The sequence below is a fragment of the Lolium rigidum genome, chromosome 6, assembly GCF_022539505.1.
Source record: "Lolium rigidum isolate FL_2022 chromosome 6, APGP_CSIRO_Lrig_0.1, whole genome shotgun sequence".
Classification (NCBI taxonomy): Eukaryota; Viridiplantae; Streptophyta; class Magnoliopsida; order Poales; family Poaceae; genus Lolium; species Lolium rigidum.
The window spans coordinates 253,620,417-253,646,005 of NC_061513.1; the positions used below are offsets into that span (position 1 = coordinate 253,620,417).

General features: G+C 43.8%; 1 protein-coding gene across 1 annotated transcript; it reads left to right on the forward strand.

The window, feature by feature from the left end:
- The first annotated feature begins 22,319 nt into the window (after nt 1-22,319).
- Nucleotides 22,320-24,380, forward strand: LOC124668032 (gibberellin 2-beta-dioxygenase 3-like). Its single transcript, XM_047205235.1, has 3 exons — nt 22,320-22,771; nt 23,706-24,045; nt 24,138-24,380. Exons 1-3 carry the CDS (start codon nt 22,320-22,322, stop codon nt 24,378-24,380), a joined length of 1,035 nt encoding a protein of 344 aa, XP_047061191.1.
- Nucleotides 24,381-25,589: the final 1,209 nt, after the last annotated feature.

Here is a 25,589-nt window from a genome sequence, read left to right on the forward strand (position 1 = left end):
AGTGATATTCTACTTACCATTTTAAAAGAGTGCTTCGTCTGAGCACATTCTCTTTTGTTTACTCCATGCATGGTATGTGGCTAATCGATGAGTTATGCATGATCATGCATGTATCATGTCCGCAGGTCTCACCGGATCTTTATGGTAATTCAATTTCACACCTCCTCGCCCCGGCCCACGACTGCACATGGATCCTGCGCTTTGGGCCGACATGAGAAAAATGATGCAAAAGTAATTATTTTCATTCATTTGCGCTCTATATCGATCGGCCTATTTCGTTCATCATTTCCTAATATCAAGTAACTAATTAATAACTCTCTTGTTCATTTAATTTTCTTTGCCTCAGAGGGGTTTGGAGACGGTCTTCGTAGATACCAAGGTCATGGAATTCAAAAGAGCTACATTTTAAAATGGCAAAGGCGGAAGACCGGGGATATTCAGCCACCGGGACCAATCTATGTGGATACTATGTTTGTGAGAGGATCCGGAGATACTGCAATGAGCGGACCCGAAGTGTGAGAACAACATCATGAGGAATAACCTCCGGAAGACGCTTAGTCCAAGCTCGCTCTCCGACCACTTCAAGAGGAACTAATGGATGGTTGGCGAGGGAAGTCATCGATCCTAGATATGTTAACACCATTACGATGATCGTAGACTTTTATATGCACTAAATTATGGATGGAAACTTGTTCAAAATTGTATATGGTCATCCGATATTGAATATATATTGTATATGGTCATCCGATATTGAATATATATTGTATATTTTGAAATTTTTTTTGGTTCTAATTTCAAATTTGTTTGAAATTGTACATTCATATGCATGTATGTAGTACCGTAGAATATGTGAAACTCCTTCAAAATTAAACCCAAAAGAAATAAAACAATACAAATTAAAAAGAAACCAAGGCATGACGTAAGGGTTTTACCTCATAGAGGGCCCCGAACCTGGGTAAATCGCTCTCCCCGCTTGTCTGTGAACCGATGTCTCGTATCAGCTTGCAGGATTTCATCAACCCTAAGCCCCTATCGGAAGGCATTGGTGAGGAGTACCCTCGACAGCTGTCATGCCCACGGACATCGACCATGACTCGCCACGCGTCGTGAACTATTCGGAGGAAGAAAACAAGCTCGTTCGTCGGGGTGGAATCGATCTCTTCGATGAGGATCGAGAACTCACCCTCTCCAGAATAGCCATATACCAGCAAGGCCTCCGGTGTCGTGTGCGCGATCGCTCCTTCCAAGAAGGAGACCTCGTCCTCGAGTTAATCCGGGACAAAAAGGGCATGCACAAACTATCTCCCCCAACCTCTTGAAGGTGAAAAATACGAGAGAAGTAAACACAACCTAGAAGTTCTTGGGAAGTTACTTTTTCAGTTCACGAGTAGAAATCATGCCTTTCGTCAGGCCCCTTTTGTCCCGGCCGTGTCCTGGGTCGGGACCAAAGGCCTGGACACGTCGCCCCGATCTTTACATCGATCGTCATGCGGGAATCTGAGCCGTCGGTGCGGGCACGGCTAGCCACAGGAATTGATCAGCCAGTGGCTGGCCCTGTTCATCTTCATCTTCCATTCCTTTATATGCTCATCTTCTCCACCATTGCCACACACAAAATTCTTCCATCTCATCTCCTCCATCATTGCAAAAAAGCTCTCCTCTTCGTCGATGTTTCGGAATCAATGGCTCCTCGAACTCGGGTGTACCACCTGATGGCCAAAGGGATGTCATTCAAGGTCATGGTCTCTCTCCGTGCAAGAAGGGTCACTAATAGGAAAAGGCTCATTAGTGGCGCAACAAAAATCTATTCTGTGGCGCATGGGCGGTGCGCCACAGAATTCTCGCCACAAAATAAGAATTTTGTGGCACACCTGCCCATGCGCCACGGAAAGTCTTATTTACGTGGCGCACCGCAGGCGGTGCGCCACGTGAAAGAGAAAATCTTATTTCTGTGGTGCACCAGCGGGTGGTGCGCCACAGAATTGTTTTTGAATTTTTTTTAAAAAATGGCGGCCATATCTAGATCTAGGTCTGGGGCCTCCAATATTTTTTTTAAAATTTTGCTGGAAGGTCGCCGAAGGTGGGTGGTTGGGTGGGTTGGGTGGAGGAGGAGGCCGGCCGAAGGAGGTGGTGGTGGAGTAGGAGGTGATGGTGGTGATGGTGGTGGAGGAGGTGGTGGTGGTGGAGGATGAGGAGGTGGTGGAGGATGAGGAGGTGGTGGTGGAGGAGGTGGTGGTGGTGGTGGAGGAGGAGGTGGTGGTGGTGGAGGAGGTGGTGGTGGTGGTCGAGGAGGTGGTGGTGGTGGTAGTGGTGGTGGAGGATGAGGAGGTGGTGGAGGAGGTGGTCGCCGGAGGAGGAGAAGAAGGTGGTGGTCGCCGGAGGAGGAGGTGGTCACCGGAGGAGGAGGAGAATGTGGTGGTCGCCGGAGGAGGTCGGAGGAGGTGGTCGCCGGAGTAGGAGGGGGAGGAGGCCGGCCGAAGGAGGTGGTGGTGGTGGAGAGGAGGAGGAGGAGAAGTTTGCATCTAAGGAGGAGAAGTGAGAAGAAGTGGAGGATAAGTGAGGAGAAGTGAAGGAGGGCGGCAGAAAATTCAAATTTCGGTGCTTAATTCTATGGCGCATGGGCACTTGGTGCGCCACAGATTTTTTGAATTTTCTATTTTGCAGCAAAAAATCATTATTTTGCCGTAACTGTTTACTCTTTTCGAATTTGGGGATTCTAAAAATTGTCCAACCGGGCAAGCCCGGGTGAAATCGAATTTAGAATTTTCGTGGGAACATTTTGATATATTGTGCTTTTTTTGAGTTCGTATGCAACCAGAATCCACTTTGATGACTTTGGCACGCAATTTTGCAAAAAAAAGTTGAAATTCATTTGTGTTAATTTTCAGTGGTGCTAGATGACATAATACATGGGCACCTCGGAGGATTTTATTTTTTGAATTTTCTATCTATTTATTTAATTTTTTACGAGAGGTCAAATAGGAGATCCGGGGGGGGGGTGGAGTTGCGTGGGGAGCAAAAAAGTTTCTACGTGGCGCATGGAGCTCATGTGCGCCATAGAAATACGTAGTTTCTGTGGCGCACCATCCCACGTGCGCCACAGAAAGCCTTAATTCTGTGGTGCACCAGGACCAGTGCGCCAGTGCACCACAGAATTAGCGAAACCAATGATTGGGGGTGGTAGGGTGTGGGCCCCACCTTATTTCTGTGGCGCACGGATCTGAGGTGCACCACAAAAATAAGGTGCACCATAGAAACAGTTTCTGTGGCGCATATGTAGCTAGTGCGCAACATAAATAAGATCTCATCTATAAGGTTTTTCCTACTAGTGGGTGGAGAAGTGGAGCGCGCCGTGAAGAGGGACTATCTCGACAACGCACCAATCAAGTGTGTCGGCTTGGATTGTGAGTTCACCAACCCTCACGAGGGTGATCAGCGTCGTTCTTGTCCTTCAACTCTCGGTGGCGTCCGAGAATTTGGTATTCTAGATTTGTCATGTTGATGAAGTGCCATAAGTTCTCAAGGAGTTCTTGAAGGACGGGACCATTAGATTCTGCGGTGCGGCTATCGGCAAGGATATGGAGATGCTGTGTCCGTGCGATATTCATATTTCTCCTGCATACGACCTCCAGAAGATACCCCCAAATCTCACAAATAATCACATTCTGAGTCTATATGATCTGGTGAATTCTATCATTGGGACAAATCTTGAGAATAAGAAGAGGAAAAAGTACAAGAAGAAGGACGCGGCGCAAGAAAAAGAAGATGAACTCACATTTGGGTGGGCCAATCTTCCATTAAGCTACGAGCAAGTGCGCTATGCTGCGCTGGACGCTCGTCTGGGCTTCGAGATGGCTAGGAGTTATTGGTAGCTAGTTGGCTACAATAGCCATGTTAATCGTCTAAATATTTAAGGAACTATGTGTATGAACTATGTGTCTTTCTATAAATCGTCTTCAATATATATCGAACTATGTGTCTTTAATATATATCAAACTATGTGTATCAACTAGCGACATATTTCCATGTGTATTTCACATCTCTGCATTCACTCCATGCCGCCACCTCCACGTCCACGTCCACCTCCATCACCATCACGCTACATCCGATGCTCCACCATCACGCTGCAACCGAAGAAGATATATATATATCGAACTATGTGTATGAACTAGCGACATATTTGTCTTATTGCGGTTTACAGATTTGACGATGTTAATTATTTGACCATATTATATAAATAATACATATATTATTTCATATAATAATAATAATGAATAAAAACATAATTATTTCATATTCAAATTCCTCACATTTTTCTAATAATAAATATATTATTTGTCCAGTTACGGTTTACAGATTTCAAGATATTAATTATTTAGCCATATTATATGAATAATGCATATATAATATAATAATAATAATAATAAATGAATAAGATATAATTATTTCATATTCAAATTCCTCACATTTTTCTAATAATAAAATATATATTATTCGTCCAATTGTGGTTTACGGATTTGAAGATATTAATTATTTGGCCATATTATATGAATAATGCATATATTAATTGATAATAATAAAGAAAAATTAAATAAATAATTAATTATTTCATATACAAATTCCTCACATTTTTCTAATAATAAAGCATATATTATTTGTCCAATTGCGGTTTACATATTTGAAGATATTGATTATTTGGCATATTATGTGAATAATGCATATATTATTTGATCATAATAATAAAAAAGAATAAAAACATAATTATTTCATATTCAAATTCCTCACATTTTTCTAATAATAAAGCATATATTATTTGTCAAATTGCGGTTTACAGATTTCAAGATATTAATTATTTTGCCATATTATAAGAATAATGCATATATTATTTGATAATAATAATAATAAATGAATAAAAACATAATTATTTCATATTCAAATTCCTCACATTTTTCTAATAATAAAGCATATATTATTTGTCTAGTTGCGATTTACAGATTTCAAGGTATTAATTATATGGCCATATTATATGAATAATGCATATATTATTTGATAATAAGCATAAAAAATGAATAAAAACATAATTATTTTATATTCAAATTCTTCACATTTTTCTAATAATAAAGCATATATTATTTGTCCAATTGCGGTTTAGAGATTTCAAGATATTAATTATTTTGCCATATAATATGAATAATGCATATATTATTTGAAAATAATAATAGTTGAATAAAAACATAATTATTTCATATTCAAAATCCTCACATTTTATAATAATAAAGCATATATTATTTATCCAATTGCAGTTTACAGATTTCAAGATATTAATTATTTGGCCATATTATATGAATAATGCATATATTATTTGATAATAATAATAATGAATAAAACATAATTATTTCATATTGAAATTCCTCACATTTTTGAATAATAAAACATATATTATTTGTCCAATTATGGTTTACAGATTTCAAGATATTAATTATTTAGCCATATTATATGAATAATGCATATATTATTTGATAATAATAATAAATAAATAAATACATGATTATTTCATATTCAAATTCCTCACATTTTTATAATAATAAAGCATATATTATTTGTCCAATTGCGGTTTGCAGATTTGAAGATATTAATTATTTGGCTATATTATATGAATAATGCTTATATTAATTGATAATAATAATAAAATAAAAATAAAAATAAAAATAATTTCATATTCAAATTTCTCATATTTTTCTAATAATAAAGCATATATTATTTATCCAATTGTGGTTTACAGATTTGAAGATATTAATTATTTGGCCATATTATATGAATAATGCATATATTATTTGATAATAATAATAAACGAATAAAAACATAATAATTTTATATTCAAATTACTCACATTTTCCTAATAATAAAGCATATATTATTTGTCTAATTACGGTTTACAGATTTAAAGATATTAATTATTTGGCCATATTATATGAATAATGCATATATTATTTGATAATAATATGAAAAAATAAAAAAACATAATTATTTCATATTCAAATTCCTCACATTTTCTAATAATAAAGCATATATTATTTATCCAATTGCGGCTTATAGATTGTTTTTTGTTTCAAAAAATATAGAAATATGATACAATGGTATAATAGTTAATAGAATTGATATGGTAGTATTTATAACAAGGTATAATCACATTCGTGGGAGCACAGTAGGAAAGAACCGAGGAGTTAAGCGTGCTGAGGATAGGGTAGTGTGCGGATGGGTGACCGACCGAGAAGTGATGACCAAGTCTACAATTTGATTACAGTTTAAGTGCAATTAGTATTAAAAATGCTCCAAATGAGAGAGAGTAACAATTAACAATTAGGAAAAAGTAAAAAAGAAATTTAAAAACATTAGAAAAATGGAAAACCTAATTATTGAAAAATATAATTAGTTTCGGTTGGGATTACGAGCCGGGACTAAAGGTTCTCCAGCCCAAAACTCTGTATCGCGGCCACGTGAAGGGCCATTCATCCCGGCTGGTAACTGGGTCGAAACTAAAGTCTTCGTCTTTAGTTTTGCATGTATAGTCGCGGTTGACCAACCGGGACTAGAGCCTATTACGGGCCCGGGACTGAATGCCATGTCTCCACTAGTAGTTCCAACTCCCAAAATTCGGAGAGAGACGTTTTGGTGTGCATGTCCCTGACTCCCTGAATCACCTTGTCGCCGGCGTCGTCCGCATCAGCTCGAGTTTTGGCGTCCGCGTGGAGATCCCCTTGGAGACCCGGCGGGTATCGGGTACCGGTGTTGATGGGGACGGGGCCCGTTCCCGTCGCCACCTTGATGCATGTGTAGCTCTGTGCGATGCACATGCATGGTGATCGGTTCTACACGATAGCGCTTAAACCTAAACCCCACCCATGCATATCCACCATCGATACAGACTAAGGCATAGCCTAGTGGTGGGGAGGGGCTGATGCCTTCCCACCCACCCGAGTTCAAGTCCTCATGCTTGCAATTTCGGTGATGTTGTACCCCTGCTATCAAAAATACCACGTGGCCCCTCCCACGTTGGAAATCATTTTTTTCATATCCACCATCGATTCGAGTGGCCATATATTTAACATCACGACATGTACGTAAACGGCTAAAACTGCACAAGCTAAAGTGCATCATGCCATCAACTCAATCACTCGATTTCAGTCCGTTTAAGCACGAGGGAAAAATGGAGAATCGATGCCGACGTAAAAATAGTTATATAATCCATGCGTGCGCGTCACAGGCGAAACCACAAACATACATACCGACATCGATCATTGCATGCCAGCCACCCAGCAATTCTGCTACAGGAGTGTCCAAAATGCAACTTAATGGAGATCATGCCATCATGGAGACGTGCATATGCCTGAGTGGGACTAGCGTTGATATTTTTCCGCACAGTGGCCGGAAAATGATGGCGTAATGATGCACTGCACTCATGCCCAGGTAAGAGGGCAGCGTAGGACAACTTCGTCAATGACAGTCGACAACCTGACAGCAATGCTAGTCAGGACCAGCCGCGCCGGCGTTGAATAATTCTCTCTTTATCGATCGTTACAAAATTTGCGTGTACTTGCTCCATTCTCAAATAGATATGTTACAATACCTTTTGTTTTAAGTCAAAAGTCTTACAATTTAACAAAATTCATGGAAAAAGTAACAACATTTATGATACGAGGTGAGTACACTAGATTCATCTTGAGATGTTGTTTCATATTATACCCTTTTGATACCATATACTACCTCCTATCCGAATTAATCTGCGCTGGGGCACGTTATATGCATGCAGTTAGCCTAGCACCTCGGCGATTAAATGCGACCAGCAGGAGTATGTTGCTACACTTATCAATAAAGTTGGTCAAAATTTACAAAATTTGACTTAATATAAAAAGCTAGAAATATACTTATTTGAGGACCGAGTAGATATAGCAAAAGGAAATTAGACGTATATATGTCTTGATTTGTCAAATCCCACGTCATTTCGTGTCATTTCAATTAATCAATCGGGTCCATTTCAATTAAGTTGCTTTCAAAATCTAGTGCGAAAGCGAATCAGTTAGGACCATCACAACTTTGTGTGGAGGAGGGCCGCAGATGATGCGCCAAGCATGACGTGAAAGACCATTGTTCTCAGTCAAAGGAAAAACGCACACGCGAAACTTTGCATGATCCGAAAAAAATTTAGAATAGATCTTCTGTAAAAACGAGCATAACCCAGATCTTTACATCGATTAACATTTAAAATAGACAATAAACGAAACATGGCAAAAGACTAATGATATAATCTAGTGTTAAAGCAAGCAAGAAGAATGCAGTTTTAAAAAGCAACTGAGACGTGACAGGTAATTTTCCATTTCATATTGGAAGAAGCTTTAGAATTCAAACAAAAGAGGGAGTCCCATACCGTGGGGAAGGGCCCATGAAATTTGGAAGTTGGTAATAAGTAGTAGGGTGTGACAGGACGAGTGATTGAGCGTTATTCTTCAACACCAGTATACGTCAGGAATGCATGACTGAGTAGCAATAAGTAGGAGATATGTATGTCTATATGTAGGGTAGGAACTATTGGAGTAAAACGTTGGGTGGCTAAACTTAGATTGCCAGTTCCGACAAGTACTTCTAATTAAAGATTACAAGGAACCATTCAGAGAACGAGATGGTCTTATCAAGTACCCAAGTGACAAACATAGCACGCATTAAGTGCATCTATTTCTTGTTACACTTGGTGACGATTTTTTTTTAGCATGGACAGCTTGTCAGCTACCTGTTCTTGCAATATCGTTTCCATTTTTTACAAAGGGAATAATCTCAACCATATTAACATTTTGGAGTTGTGGTCATCGAAGGAGGTTCTAGACAAATATCATTTATAGATATGCTAGTATGCTACTCATTGTACCTTCAACTGAGTGTTTAAGACTCGCAGTATCTTGTGTTGCTTTGGAAAAGCTTTTCCGGAACTACAGAAAAATATAGACACGGTTAGTTAATGCACGCTCTAGAGAAGATAATTGAATTGAACGTTCTGGAAAAGATAATAGAACAACCTGTAAAATCGTCAAAAAAACCCTACAAAATAACACCAACATTTCAGTACGGTACAGATAATTTTCACTACCTTCTCCCTCCGTTTTGGTATATTCATTTACTATACTTAGATGGACCAAAAACCATCTTGAACTAGTTTCATGAAGAAGAAAAAAAGAGTAGTATGTGGATGATTTAAGTATCGTACAATGAAGATGGTATAAATTACTGGTCGAAAAAGGAGGCCTCACTTCAGAAGAAATGAGAGGATTATGAAGATATGCCAAAGATAATCAATTGGATGACAAAATCGACAAGGAACAAACCAAAATAATCAGAGAACTTACCAAAGTAGTAATTTAGCGTGCAATTACTTGCACTGCCATCTTTTATCAGTGGTTAATCGGTTCACAGTCGCCTGTGGTAGGAGAGAAGCATACGCTTCCATCTATGTTTGTGTAAGTTTTTTTTAGACCAACGTATGTTTGTCTAAGTACTAGTCAGCACCTTACTGTTTGCAGTAACAATTTGGGCGGCTATAATTGATCTATAGGCCCATCAATAGAGATGAGCATCATCTGGACACTTCTATGTGAAGTCATTCTAAATAAAGATTTCATCAGTCTATGAACACGTGATTCTTCTCAAGTTTTCAAGTAGCAAACATATTATTAGCTTCTATTTCTTGCACATTGAGATGATTTTCGTATGGACAGCTCAGCTGAGCTCCTTGCTCTTCCAGTATCGTTTCTATTTTTGAAAAGGGAGATCAGATATGCCATCGTCAGAGATGAGCATCCTCTGGACACTTGCGAGAAATCATTCTACTTACATATTTCATCGGTCGTGAAACACGTGTTTCTTTTCAAGTTTTTAAGTGAGAATCATATTATTAGCATCTATTTCTTGCACCTGACGAGGATTTTCATATGGACAGATCAGCTGAGCTACCTGTTCTTGCAATATCATTTCTATTTTTGGAAGACAAATAATTTAAGCATTGACCTAGAGGTGTTCCAGTAAACACTACAAGAATACAGTTATATATTCACTGCTCCAAAGCCACTTAAGAATTAGGATCCTAGCGGTGTTCCAATAAACACTACAAGAATACAATTATATATTCACTGATCCAAAGTCACTACAGGATTTGGACGGCCGATCGCCTCGCCAAACGTGGATGGCCGAACTGCAGCCTATGCCCCCTTTGTAAACAATGCACGGAAACCCACGACCACCACTTCGTTCATTGCCGCTACACCACCCGCCTTTGGGGCATGGTCAAGGAATGGATGGGCGTCAATGCGATCAACCCCTTGCAATGGGCAAACCATGCCATCCACTCTTGGTGGGACTCCATGATGGGTGGACACATGCAGAACCGGAAGGCCATGGCCTTTGTTACGCTTCTTGTGTCGTGGGAGCTTTGGAACGAACGCAATGCTAGAGTCTTCAACGCGAAAAGTGCGCTGCCACAAGTAGTCTTCGATAAGATTAGGAAAGAGGCACATCTTTGGGTGTTAGCGGGTGCCAAACGGTTGGGCAACATGATGCCGCGAGAGTGATTGTTATATCCCCCGCCCTTTTTTCGTTTTCCTTTCGCATGATCTTTCATGTAAAACTCCTTCTTAATTAATAGATTGGGACAAAGCTTTTGCCCCCCGTTTCAAAAAAAATATTCTTAAGTGACTTCAAGAACCAGCAGTCCCCAATGCTAGAAGAAAACTCATTGGTCACGGTCTTACCATTTACAGTAAAAGTTTGGAAGGTAAAATTGAGATCGCCGGAGCTAATGAGACTCTCATCCTCTAAACACCTTTTGAGAACAACTTCTAATTCAACATTTCAAAGAACAATTTTACATGAGCTTATCTGTAAGTTTGGACCTAACAATTATAGTATACGTAGCATCTACTACTTGCCCTTTGCGAGGATGTTTAGCATGGACTGCTAAGTTGAGGTCCCTCTTCTTGAACACATAAAAAAAAATCTACTGCATAAAAACACTAAGTGATACTAGTACAGAAATGATTGACAATGGTGTAAGTGTTGAAATATTGGGCCCACATTTGGTGGCCCAAATTAGATTTCAGATTTTCCCTATAAATCTCAAAGCCCACATAGTAGCAGCCTTGTGAGTTTGAGCCCAACTTGGTGGCAGCTCACTAGGGAGTAACAAGAGGTGGGAAGTTTAGTCCCACATGGAAAGTTGGGAGGAAGTTAGACCACCTTAAAAGGTGGGTTGTTCCACCACTAGTAAGTGAGTGAGAATAGGAGTGCTACGCGCGCGCTGCTCCTCCTCCTCGCTTGCTCGTCTCGACTCGACACGTCACGACGCGCGCGCCGCGCTCGTGGTGAGTGGATTGAGCCTCGAGCCGAGACTTTCCTTACTTTTTGCAGCTCAGGAAAACGAACAGAGTCCTAGACGGACGCGTCGCAGTTAGTCGGTTCGGGTCGCTCCCGGATCGTGGGCTATCTGTAACCGACTCGAAACGTTCGTGCGCCCACGTTGCCTAGGGTTTCCCGAGCCTATATAATCTCCTGCCCGGCTACCGCAGAAATACATCGAATACACAAGTTAGGGTTTCCACCTCTCTCTGCTTGCGCCGCCATCGTAGCCTACTCCATCCCGCGCGTCGACGTGCATCGGCGAACGGGAGAGCAGGTCTCCGGAACCGCTCGTCCTTGCGATCCTGTACGGGAGAGGGCGAATTAGGTGTTTGGGAAGCGCTCTGCGCGACTCCTCAAGCTCTTCATCACGGGTCGCCTTCCGTCCAAGTCGGGCGGTGCTGCCTACCGTCGTCTTCAACGCCGTCTACTTCGATCCGTCGTCCCCGTCGTCAACAACGTTGTCATCAACAACGTTACTGCAGCGACATCATCTGCTACACCTCCACCGCCACCTCCACCAGATCGGTACGTGCGACATATCTCGATCTGTTTAGCGATAGATGCTTTACCGTTTGCGCTGCTGCTACTCATGTTGATTAATGCATCTAGTATGTTTGAGTTTCACATGTTAGTAGTTGCTGCCATCATGTTTTATATTCGGAATTAATCATGGAAATTGTGCCTAATTATCCAACAATCCAAAAACCTAATTGTAGGCAATTTCCTGAGTTAACAATGGCTGGTTTCTTTGATGCACTGAGGCCGGATAAGTTTACCGGTGTGCACTTTAAGAGGTGGCAAGTCAAGGCCACGCTCTGGCTTACTCATCTGAAAGTGTTCGAAGTTAGTGATGGTTTACCTGAAGGAACTATATCTGACCAAGATCAGAACAAGTTCAAGGAAAACAATACTCTCTTCGTTGGATGCGTTCTGAGTATTCTTGCTGATCGTCTGTGTGATGTGTGCATGCACATAACAGATGGTAAAGAGCTCTGGGATGCACTGAATGCTAAATTCGGTGCAACCGATGCAGGCAGTGAACTGTATATCATGGAGAGCTTCCATGACATCAGGATGGTAAACAACCGTTTTGTAGTCGAACAAGCTCATGAGATACAGTGCATTGCGAAAGAGCTTGAACTCCTTAAGTGTGCCTTACCTGACAAGTTTGTGGCTGGATGCATCATCGCTAAGTTGCCCCCTTCATGGAGGAACTTTGCCACAACTCTCAAACACAAGAAGAAACCCTACAGCAAGAACAAAGGGAATTTCAAGCCCTCCTTCAATAAGCCTATGAAGACTACAACCTTCAAGAAGAAGAAGATGATAAACAAAGCAGATCTGAGCTGCTTTACCTGTGGAGAGGCTGGCCACTTTTCTAAGGACTGTCCAGAGAGGGCAGACCGTAAGAAAAAGACGAGGCAAGTCAACACGGTGACCGCTAGCAATGCTGATGGGTACGGTAATCTCTTTACTGTTCTTTCGGTATTTCAATCTCCATGTTGGTGGATTGATACAGGTGCTAATGTTCATGTGTGTGCTGACATATCCATGTTCACTTCTTACCAGATCGCCCGGGATTCTTCCGTCTTGATGGGGAATGGGTCACATGCTTTTGTTCGTGGTGTTGGCACGGTAGATCTGAAGTTCACTTCGGGGAAGATCGTGCAACTGAGGAACGTGCAGCATGTCCCTACTATGAACAAGAATCTCGTTAGCGGCTCCCTTCTATGCAGAGATGGGTTTAAGGTTGTTTTAGAGTCGAATAAAGTAGTTGTTTCCAAGTTTGGACAATTTATTGGTAAAGGCTATGAGTGCGGAGGCTTGTTCCGCTTTTCGCTTTCGATTTCGGTACTAAGTCTCGTGAACCATATTTGTGGCAATGTTAGAGATGATACCAGTGTTTGGCATTCTCGTTTATGTCACATTAATTTTGGTTTAATGTCTCGGCTATCCAGTTTAAGTTTAATTCCAAATTTCACCATTGCCAAAGGTTCTAAGTGCCATAGTTGTGTGCAATCAAAGCAACCTCGGAAGCCTCACAAGGCGGCCGAGGAGAGAAATTTGGCACCTCTAGAACTCATACATTCTGATCTATGCAAGATGAATGGTGTGTTGACAAAAGGTGGAAAGAGATATTTCATGACATTGATTGATGATGTGACTAGATTTTGCTATTTTTATTTGTTTCGAACTAAAGATGAAGCTTTAGACTACTTTAAAATTTATAAGGCCGAAGTTGAAAATCAACTAGAGAGAAAGATCAAGCGTCTTAGGTCGGATCGTGGTGGCGAATATTTTTCTAAAATCTTTGATGAATTCTGTGAGGAATATGGCATTATTCATGAGAGGACGCCTCCCTATTCACCCCAATCAAATGGGGTTGCCGAGAGGAAAAATCGCACGCTGACTGACTTGGTGAATTCCATGTTAGCCACTGCTGGTTTATCAAAGGCATGGTGGGGGGGGGGGGCTTTGTTGACTTCATGGCATGTCCTGAATAGAGTTCCTAACAAGAATAAAGATAAAACCCCTTACGAGGAGTGGGCTGGGAGAAAACCATCACTTTCGTATTTGCGCACATGGGGATGTTTGGCGAAAGTCAATATTCCAATTACTAAGAAGCGCAAACTTGGACCAAAGACAGTGGATTGTATCTTTCTAGGTTATGCTCCACGGAGTGTAGGATATAGATTTTTAGTAGTTCAATCCGAGGTACCTGATATGCATGTTGATACTATTATGGAATCTCGTGATGCAACATTTTTTGAGAATATGTTTCCTATGAAAGATATGCATAGCATTGCTAGAATTTCTACTGAGATAATTCCCGAGTCTAGTACATCTAATGAGTATTTTGAACAATCACATGAGAATGTTGCCGAGAAGGATGACAATGAAGCTCCTAAACGGAGCAAGAGACGAAGGATTAAAAAATTCTTTGGTGATGATTTCATTGTGTACCTTGTGGATGATACTCCCACGTCCATTGCGAGAGGCATATGCATCTCCGGATGCGGATGATCTGGATAGAAGCTGTCCATAATGAGATGGACTCGATTCTTTCTAATGGAACTTGGGAGTTGTCAGAACGACCCCATGGATGCAAGCCTGTAGGCTGCAAATGGGTGTTCAAGAAGAAGCTAAGACCTGATGGTACTATTGAAAAGTACAAGGCGTGGCTTGTAGCGAAAGGCTACACACAGAGAGAAGGCGAAGATTACTTCGACACCTATTCACCTGTCGCTAGACTTACCACCATTCGAGTACTACTATCCATGGCTGCCTCCTATGGTCTTATCGTTCATCAAATGGACGTAAAGACAGCTTTCTTTAATGGAGAGTTGGAAGAGGAAATCTATATGGATCAGCCTGATGGGTTTGTAGTAAAAGGTGAAGAAAGAAAGGTGTGCAAGCTGCTGAAATCTTTATATGGCCTGAAACAAGCACCTAAGCAATGGCATGAGAAGTTTGACAGAACTTTAACTTATGTAGGCTTTGTTGTCAATGAGGCTGACAAGTGCGTTTACTATCGCCATGGTGGGGGCGAAGGTGTTATACTATGTTTGTATGTGGATGATATTCTGATCTTTGGTACAAACATGAAAGTAATACACGAGGTCAAGTCTTTCTTGTCAAAAAGCTTTGATATGAAAGATGCGGGAGAAGGCGATGTGATTCTGAACATCAAGCTGATTAAGAACGAGAGTGGGATTACTCTAACACAATCCCATTATGTTGAGAAGATCTTGAGTCGGTTCGGCTATATTGATAGCAAGCCTTCTTCAACACCTTATTATCCCAGTGTGACACTACGCAAGAACTGGAGGATTGCCATAGATCAATTGAGATATTCTCAGAACGTTGGCTCACTCATGTACTTAGCGAGCGCTACTAGACCCGACATCTCTTTTGTTGTTAGCAAGTTGAGTAGGTTCATGTCAAACCCGGGTACTGATCATTGGCATGCACTTGATAGGGTCATGCGCTACCTATGTGGTACAATGAGTTATGAGATTCACTATTCAGGGCACCCAGCCGTGCTTGAAGGATATAGTGATTCGAATTGGATCTCGGATGTAGCTGATGCGTACGCCACAAGTGGGTATGTATTTACCCTTGGAGGTGGCGCAGTGTCATGGAGATCTTGCAAGCAAACCATATTGACGAGGTCACCTATGGAAGCAGAACTTACTGCTTTAGACACAACCACTGTTGAATCAGAATGGTTGCATGAGCTCTTGATGGACTTGCCTGTGGTTGAAAAACCTGTTCCGGCAATCCTTTTGAATTGTGATAATCAAACTGTAATTGTCAAAGTGAACAATTCTAAGGATAACGCAAAGTCATCAAGACACGTCAAGAGACGTTTGAAGTCTGTCAGGAAATTGCGAAACTCCGGAGTAATAACTCGTTACATATATTCAAACGAGACAAAAACCTGGCAGATCCCTTTACAAAGGGACTATCACGTAATGTGATAGAAAGTGCATCGAGGAGATGGGTTTGAGACCCGTTGATGTTACGCCATAGTGGTAACCCAACCTTTGTGATCGGAGATCCCGTGAATTAGGACCTCGGGAAAAACAAACTAGTGGTTTAATTGAGGAGAGTATTATGTAACCCTCTCTATGTGAAGATGCACAACTCTCAATTGCTTGTAAGGCAGGTTGGCAACAAGCCTTAATGTGTTTATGTTGGCTATTTTAGCAAAGATGCTGTCCTACTGAGCCTTCTTGAAATAACACACCTATATGAGTCCGATTGTTAAACGTCGCAATCTATGAGATTTTGGGTGATCTCTAGTAAACTCATGAAGAGACCACGAAGTATGACGCATATGCTTCACCCGCGGGGTAGGCTACTGGCAGCCATGTACTGGTCATGACTTTGAGTGAAACCATGTTCACGCAAAACTTGCAATTCAAGGCTTAGTCCATTGTTCAAGTGTGAATGGATGTAGCTTAAGGTTCTAGGCGGAAGTTCAACTTAACAGTCTCCGCTGAAACACTGGTATATAAACAAGCAGCGAGTATTGGTAAATCTCTAAATGGGGATTTGAGATCTGGTGGGGGATTGTTGAAATATTGGGCCCACATTTGATGGCCCAAATTAGATTTCAGATATTCCCTATAAATCTCAAAGCCCACATAGTGGCAGCCTTGTGAGTTTGAGCCCAAGTTGGTGGCAGCTCACTAGGGAGTGGCAAGAGATGGGAAGTTTAGTCCCACATGGAAAGTTGGGAGGAAGTTAGACCACCTTATAAGGTGGGTTGTTCCACCACTAGTAAGTGAGTGAGAATAGAAGTGCTACACGCGCGCTCCTCCTCCTCCTCGCTCGCTCGTCTCGACTCGACTCGACTCGACTCGACACGACGCGACGCGCGCGCCGCGCTCGTGGTGAGTGGATTGAGCCTCGAGCCGAGACTTTCCTTCCTTTTTGCAGCTCAGGAAAACGAACAGAGTCCTAGACGGACGCGTCGCGATTGAGTCGGTTCGGGTCGCTCCCGGATCGTGGGCTACCTGTAACCGACTCGAAATGTTCGTGCGACGTGGGCGTGGCCCACGTTGCCTAGGGTTTCCCGAGCCTATATAATCTCAGAAATACATCGAATACACGAGTTAGGGTTTCCACCTCTCTCTGCTTGCGCCGCCATCGTAGCCTACTCCATCCCGCGCGTCGACGTGCATCGGCGAACGGGAGAGCAGGTCTCCGGAACCGCTCGTCCTTGCGATCCTATACGGGAGAGGGCGAGTGGGGTTTTTGGGAAGCGCTCTGCGCGACTGCTCAAGCTCTTCATCTCGGGTCGCCTTCCGTCCAAGTCGGGCGGTGCTGCCTACCGTCGTCTTCAACGCCGTCTACTTCGATCCGTCGTCCCCGTCGTCAACAACGTTACTGTAGCGACATCATCTGCTACACCTCCACCGCCACCTCCACCAGATCGGTACGTGCGACATATCTCGATCTGTTTAGCGATGGATGCTTTACCGTTTGCGCTGCTGCTACTCATGTTGATTAATGCATTTAGTATGTTTGAGTTTCACATGTTAGTAGTTGCTGCCATCATGTTTTATATTCTGGAATTAATCATGGAAATTGTGCCTAATTATCCAACAGTAAGCACGCTCCAAAGAAGATGATAGAAGAACCCAAGAAATAGCTAGGAATCATGGTCTCCCACATTTAGGCTATTTTAGTCCTTAGCGTTGGTCTGGTGTAGGCTGCGGGATATTTTTCTTTGTTTTTTAATACTGCAAGAGTAGGGTCTCGAACTTAAGACCTCCTACTTCCGAAACCATATAAGTTTTTCGAAAGTACGAACTGATGGAAGGAGGCTCTACAGTCTATTTATAATCAACACATGCAACAAACATTATCTAGGTTTTGCAGAAGTGAACATCTACAAGGATCTATGAAGATACCTCAAGGGGGGTTATGTAGTGGAGAAGAACATCGACAAGGAATTTTTTCTCTACACAGTTACACCTAGCCTCTACACCAACACGATATCAAGAGTTAGTCCGGACATAAAGGATGCACGAGAATGGGGCAGTAGCTTAGTATAGTGGTTAGGTCGCAGTAGCGCACCCTAGCAACCAGAGTTCGAATCATGTCAGAAAAAAACCCGTATTGCGGCCAACCAAACAATATGGGCACAAATGGTGGCGTGATGCATTGAAAGATTTTATTGGAATCTAATCGAAGTATAAAAGCAGGTCCAAACAGAGTTTTACCTAATGCAACATCTGATGGCCTGACTCAAAGAAAAACCCATGCGAGCAACCAAATTGTCCCTGTGTGAGCCATCCAGTGTCGTCCCAACGCGCTTGCCACGAGAGCTCATGCAATGCAAGTTTGAGAGCTGTCTTTGTGTCTAGTCCTTTTGTAACTATCACTTTGGGGCGTGATTGGTTGCTCGCAATATTTGTCCGCATGAGGCGACATCTTCTCCCCAGAGCCATGATTAACCGGGCCAAGTCAGATCCATGAATGGTAGATGGTTTGGTTGCTAACAATGTTTTTTCCCTTGTTTATGCACATTATTTGGTTGGCAGCTGAGATAGAATCTGGGTAGCAACACACAAATTATCGCGTGTTATGTTGTATACGGTTTAGTGTTGTAGTTACCATTTTTCTGAAGTGGTGATATTAATGCTCATAAATTTGAACTAACAGGTAGCATAACAACAAATCAAACTAACAAGTAAGACTAAACTAGCGTCGTTTAGCCCTAGCTACTGTCAAATAGCAGTCATACATATGTAGTTTAGCCCAAGCTAATATCAAATGGTAGTTTTAGCACACAAGTACTAGTTATATATAGACACAAATAGGGGTAGTTCATAGCAGACGATGTTATGGACACTAGTAGGAAAAAGCCTACCAGTCGCGTGTGTTTTTGCTACTAGTCGCGTGCGCTGGCCCGCCACGGGTACCTCGCCACTGGTAAGTCTTACTAGTCGCGTGTGAACCCGACATGCGACTAGTATGGCAGGTACTAGTCGTGTGCGGGCCTGGCACGCTCCCACTAAAGTACTACTCGTGTGCGCTAGTGAAGTCCGCTGCTAATATCATTTTTTCGCTATTTAAAAAAAAGCATGGACCATTGCCTAGTTGTTCATGTGATTTTAAACAAAACACCCAAAAAATTAAAAGAAAGCAATCGAGTTCATGTCGTCTTCTTGTGGCGTTGACGAGAGGAGATGGTGTGGAGGAGGCTGTTGCCGTCGCCGGAGGTGGTGTGGAGGAGGGGGCGGTCGCCATCGCCGGAGGTGGTACGAAGGAGGAGGCAGTCACTCATCGCGGGAGGTGGTGCGGAGTAGGAGGCAGAAGTGGAAGAGGAGGAGAGGAAAAGGTGGAAGAGGAGGAGAGGAGAAGGTGGAGTAGTGGAAGAGGAGGAGAGGATAAGGCGGAGAAGTGGAAGAGTAGGAGGGGATAAGGTAGAGAAGGGGTAGATGAGGAGGGAAATGTTTGAAACTAGAGAGAGGGAATTTTTTGCTTTTCATATTTTAAACTTTTTTGTGCCGAAATCTAAAACCTGAAAAAACTTTGTTTCCTTTTCGATTTGTGGGAATCTAAAAAATCGCTAAACGCCCGAAAAGGCCGTTTTACCGGGACATGACCCTATTTTGCATAATATATCAAATTTTATGTTTGTTAATTTTCCTTAAAACTAGATGACTTATCACATGACCAAGGATTTTATTTTTTGAATTTTCTATCATTTTCTATAATTTTTTTGAAAACTGAAAAGGTGATATCGATCCGGGGGTGGGGGGTGCTCAAATCCCGAGATTACTAGCTTGGTGCCCATAATAGGGCACGCTACCACTAAGTTGATAGTAGCAGCGTGCCTAAAGTAAGGCACGCGGCTAGTATTTTGCCTGATTTGCGCATATCAGCCTAATATATTGGCAGCGGGCGGACAAAGCCATACACGATCGGTATGGAGATAGCAGTCGCGTGCCCCCATGGAAGCGTGCTGCGGGTACTTTCAGGACCTAAGTACAGCCGGGCCCCACATACTAGTTGTGTGCACTACCCTCCGCTACGCTGCTATTACAAGCGTACCAGTCGCGTGCGCCTTTTTTTGCACGCAACATACTGGTCGCGTGCGTTTAGATGGCTGCGCTGCCAATGAGCGTTCCCCTATAGCGTTTTCCCTACTAGTGGGAACATATCATTCTTCTTCTTCATATACCGGTGTCGCCCCTATTAGCCCACATATCGTTTGTCCATTCCTGGCTCTTGTTCCTCCAGGACTCGTTATCGGTGGCACGACCATCATCAACCTCGTCAGGGCATCACTGCATTCTCCTCCTGGAAGAACTCATCCAAACCACACCCTAAGATCCAGTTGTGCGGAATAAGATGTGGAACTACTTCTGATCAAGAATCTTAAATCTTTTCTTCAGAGCAGTGAATGCCCTCTCTACAGTGACTCTAAGGCGAGTGTATAATATTGAAAAGTTCCTTGGAATTTTTGGGGTAGAAACTTGATGAGAACTCACTGGTCGGTACCTTGTTTACCTAAAGGGCGGCAGATATCCAGGGCATCAAGCATATGCAGCATGTAGAACTTACCCTCACGGACTTGGAGTCCGTCATGTCTCTTCAAACTGATAGCAAGAATCGTTGCATCATGAGCTGAACCTTCCAGCCAACAAGCACATATGTGAACTTCCCCATATCAAAATTGACAACCACAAGCACATTTTGAATGCTTTAGTGCTTTCTCCCCTGTAAGTATGAGTCTGGCTTCGGCGCACTCTTGCAGTGATATGAATACCATCAATCGCCCCACTACGATCCTGATATGAACATGAATAAATTGTTAGGCATCAGTGCAATACAAGTTTGTAATTGTCTGGAAGATAGTGTTGCTCATCTTGAAATATGGAAACCAGCGGTAACTATCTTTGATCTTGGTGGGAGTGCTTGCAGATTCCATCTTGATCATCTCTCTTTTGAGCTCTCTAATGGCATACATAACTTCCTTAAAGTACCGAGAGGCCGTCTCGGTCGATCTCCTCCATGAATTGTGAATTACCCGGAATCTTTGGTTATGCCCAAGAACATGAAGGAACATAGCCACTTGTTATTCGATGCAGGTGTGGACGATATCTCTAAGCAAATGCCTTGATCTTAATGTGTGCAAAAGTTGGTTAAAAGCCACCATTTCATCCTAAGCATGTTCACAATTTCTATGTCGCCATTATTGTAGATGTAGTTCAGATTTATCATCTTCTCTCAATCGTGCTCAAACAATGGTGCATATGTGACGTGGGGCCTAGCATGTTGACTCTCTCTCTCTCCCTCTCTCTCTCTCTCTTTTGACCATAAAAAGGATCCAGACCTAAAGCACAGTTACGAGGGCACCCGCTTGAACAAAGAGCCTCAATAGCTCGTCCTAATATTTCAATGCGGCACCAGTACAAGCTAAATTGTCCTTAGATTTAAGCAGACAAGGTAAAGCAATAACGGTAGAGGATGGACATGTTTATAGGTGCTTATAGTCTTCAGCAGGAGCCAGAGACGATAGGGATCAGAGGTTGGTGGAGGCCGAGACGGCTCGCCAGTCCTGCGAATATGCGACACCCACACTCGCGGGACCACAAGACAGAAAGGGTGATGGAGCTGCAGCCGGTGCCGGAGATCTCCTCAGTAGGAGCTGCCGGTGATGCAGATCTAAATCATCGCCATCGTATCATTAGTGGTAGAGTGGGTTCCATTCTAAATCGGTGGTGATCGACTAGGGGGCAATGAGGCTACTTCCCGCGCCTAAACGCTGAGCCAATTTCCAGCTCCTGCCATCTCTCGCGCTTCCTCGCGCGAGCCTTCCATTCATTTGCGCGCAAAAATGCCGAATCGAGTGTGCCTTCCTGGCCACATTTGGGTTGCTTAAATTTTCGGTTGCAGCAATTCCGTGCGACCGAGTCTACCAAACACCCTTTTTTTTTTGGCTCGGTAAATACGAGAAAACAGGACTTACGAGCAGCCAATCACGTCCTTGGTGGTGTTTCAGGAATTTTATGGCCGGCAGAACAAAAGAATCGTGTATATACTATGTGAGAATGTATCCGTCATCGCTGACATGGATAACACACATGTAACACACTAACACGCGTACGTACGGAGTACAACACCTTGTGCGCGGATGGATCTTCCGATCGGACCTCCAACGGTGAGGATTAACCTGCACCGCTCATTGTAGTGCGAGGAATATTCAGATTGTACTTGTACACCCATGATGCGGCTCGCCTATATATAGAGCGAGACGTCGATCCGGTCGTATCACTCATCTCGAAAGCTCTCAAACTTTGCTCTGTTTTTCTCTCTGCTTCCTTGAACCCGATCGAGCTAGAAGAAACCTGCCGGACATGGTGGTCCTCGCCAAGGCCGAGCTCGAGCAGATTGCCCTCCCGGCGGCGCAGCCGCCGCTGGCTGACGTCCGCGCCGTGGACCTGTCCGCCGCGCCGGGCCCCGATCGTGCCGCCGCGGCGCGCACGCTGGTGGCTGCATGCGAGGAGCAGGGCTTCTTCAGGGTGACGGGCCACGGCGTGCCGCAGGAGCTGGTGCGCGCCGTGGAGGCGGCCGCGGCGGCGTTCTTCGCCCTGCCACAGGCCGAGAAGGAGGGTGCCACGGGGGAGCCGATCGGGTACGGCTGCAAGCAGATAGGCGACGGCGGCGACCTCGGGTGGATCGAGTACCTGCTCCTCTGCCTCACCTCTGCCGGGACCGTGCCGGCCGCTTCGTTCCCGTTCTCGACATTGCCGTGCGCGGCTGCGGCCGCCGCCGCCGCGTCGTTGTCCGAGCCCTGTAGCCCCCTACGGTGAGTCCTTGGACACCCATTCAGTGTGTACTCCTCGTTGCACCCTCACAAAGAACATATATACATGCGGTTAGCTTAGTTAGCTGTTGCTGCTTGCATAACTCAGATCCCTAATCAAGGATATAATCGTCTTTTATGCATGTCGTTTGTGATAATTAAGACCTCTGCATGCTTCAAATGCGTGATCGAATGATCGTCCTAGCACGCATGCCGTAACAGGAAGCTCTAAGCATGCATCATGTCCTATCATCCTAGTTAGTGTTAATTCCGTCAGAACAACACCTCAAACCGTAGCGAGCGACAACAGTCGATTCATCCAGGTCTGTACGGAAAGGTCACACGTCGTACACGAAACCTTTGAATTCCCTAAAAAAATATTAAGTGACAAAATATATACTCTTCGATTCATAATAAGTGTCCCTCCAATTCATAATAAGCGTTGATGATCTAATTTGAATGTAAGCTAATTTAAACTACAATTGCAACATCTTTTATGGATTGCAAGGAGGAATTTTCATGGAAAAAAACTAGCGAGAAATTCCGTGGATAAGATTGGCCATGTCGTGGCCGTGCGTAGGTTCACTATTTCTCGCGGCAGACGTACGGAGGCGGACGATAGTTTAAAGTTTGACTCACGTGTGGTTCAGGCGGCGACGTAACGACCGGTCCATCAGTTCCTTTCGATCTCGCTCTGTACCTGCCCGTGCGTGCGTGTCCGTAGTGTACTCGTGTCGATCGACGCGCCGCCGTTTCTGCCGCTCCGGTGACGTGCTGCCCTTTACGGGGAGCACCCGTCGCCGCCGTCTCTATCCGAATCTTTTTGACATCATCGTCCCAGCCCATACGAAAAGATCCGAATCCGTACGTACGTCGTGGTTTCACTTTTGCCGAAAACGATTCCTGATTTTGCTCATCGGCTGGCGTACGTACGCAGGGAGCTGCTGGAGGAGTACGCGGCGGCGGTGCGGCGGGTGGCGTGTGGGCTGCTGGAGCTGATGGCGGAGGGGCTCGGGATTGAGCCGGCGGACGCGATCTCCCGGCTGGTGGCGGACACGGAGAGCGACAACATGCTCCGGGTGAACCACTACCCGCCGGCGCCGGTGCAGCCGGGGAGCCTGCTGACGGGGTTCGGCGAGCACACGGACCCGCAGATCATTTCCGTGCTCCGCTCCAACGGCACCACTGGGCTCGAGATCGCCGGGCACGACGGTGCCTGGGCCTCCGTGCCACCCGACGCCGAGTCCTTCTTCATCAACGTCGGCGACGCCCTCCAGGTACGTGGCATGCTGCAGAAATGCTAGCTAGTACAGTATTACCGTGTGGAATCCGACCACATCAGTGAGTGATCTTGTTCTTGTGTGGACAGGTGTTGACGAACGGGAGGTTCAGGAGCGTGAAGCACAGAGTGGTGGTGAGCAGCGAGAGGTCCAGGGTGTCCATGATCTTCTTGGGCGGCCCGCCGCCCGGCGCAAGGCTGGCGCCGCTGCCGCAGCTGCTGGGGGACGGCGGCGGCCGGAGCCGGTACAGGGAGTTCACCTGGAAGGAGTACAAGAGCAGCAGCCACAGGGGCAGGCTCGTCGACGACCGCCTCCGCCCCTTCGAGAACTAGCCGCCTCTATCGGCCTGGAAGGTGTTGCAGCTCGTTAGTAATTTGTGATTATGTGGTGTTGTCGTGTTGATAAGGTGCCTAGCTAGCTAGGCCTAGTATACGTGTGTGGGAGATCCATATAGCATGGAGTACACAGTACCGTGGTTTGTGTCGTGTGCTTGATTGTTAACCGTGTCTGGTCGTGAATTAAATGAACGCTAGCTTGAGATGAGATTCACAAAGAGATTGTGCATGAATGCCTCCATAATTTACGTGGAAAAATTCTAAATTTTCATGCAGAAGGTACGACTTACATGTTACAAGAGCCTGGAAACCTCACATGGCTCTAAAATGGGTCTTAGGCAAGCTTTAGCGGGAAAGTAGAGGAGATAGATGGCTTCATCCGGTTCGCCGTTCAGTGGATGTACACTGACCACTCAACCGGATGTCTTGGTTTGGGAGTTAAGAATATCCCATTTGTTTACGGTCAGATCATAGTATTGGACTACATGGATGACAATACGATATTTGTACGAATATATATTTGGAAAATCAAGGTACCACTAAAAATTAGAATTATTATGTGGTTCGCCAGGTGGTTCTGAAGAAGGATAATTTACCTAAGGAAAGCAAAGATGTTGTTTTGTGGTCAATAGGAGACAATACAACATTTATTTATATCATGCCCATTATCAAAGGTAGTTTGGTGTATTGTGCATATGGCTTTTTATGTATCACCCCTAAAAATATTACAAAATTGTTAAGAACTTGGTTCTTTGGGGTCGCGGAAAAAGGTAAAGTACAAACTTGAGTTGGTGTTTGTGCTTTGCTTTCTCCATATGAAATGAGCGGAATGACAATATCTTTAACAACGCTAAAACAACTTATTTTGTACAGATTATTATTCTACCGGCTACACATTAGAGAGGGACGGAGCTGCCTTATGAGCAATGGGGTCAGCTGACCCCAATGAAAATTAAGAAATCCTTCACTAATTGACATGAACTACTATGCATTTAGAGAGAATGACACCAGTGAAATGGAGGGGAAATATAAATGACCCCATCAAAATATTTTTCTAGCTTCGTCCCTGACATTAGATCGTATGTGGTGTTATCTACAACCAATGGAGAAGCGAGAGAATTTGGATATTAGGTGCAACCGGCTGAAGATCAATACCGGTTCCAGAGGGTCTTTTGTACCTGTTAAGCAACCGGTACAAAAGCCCCC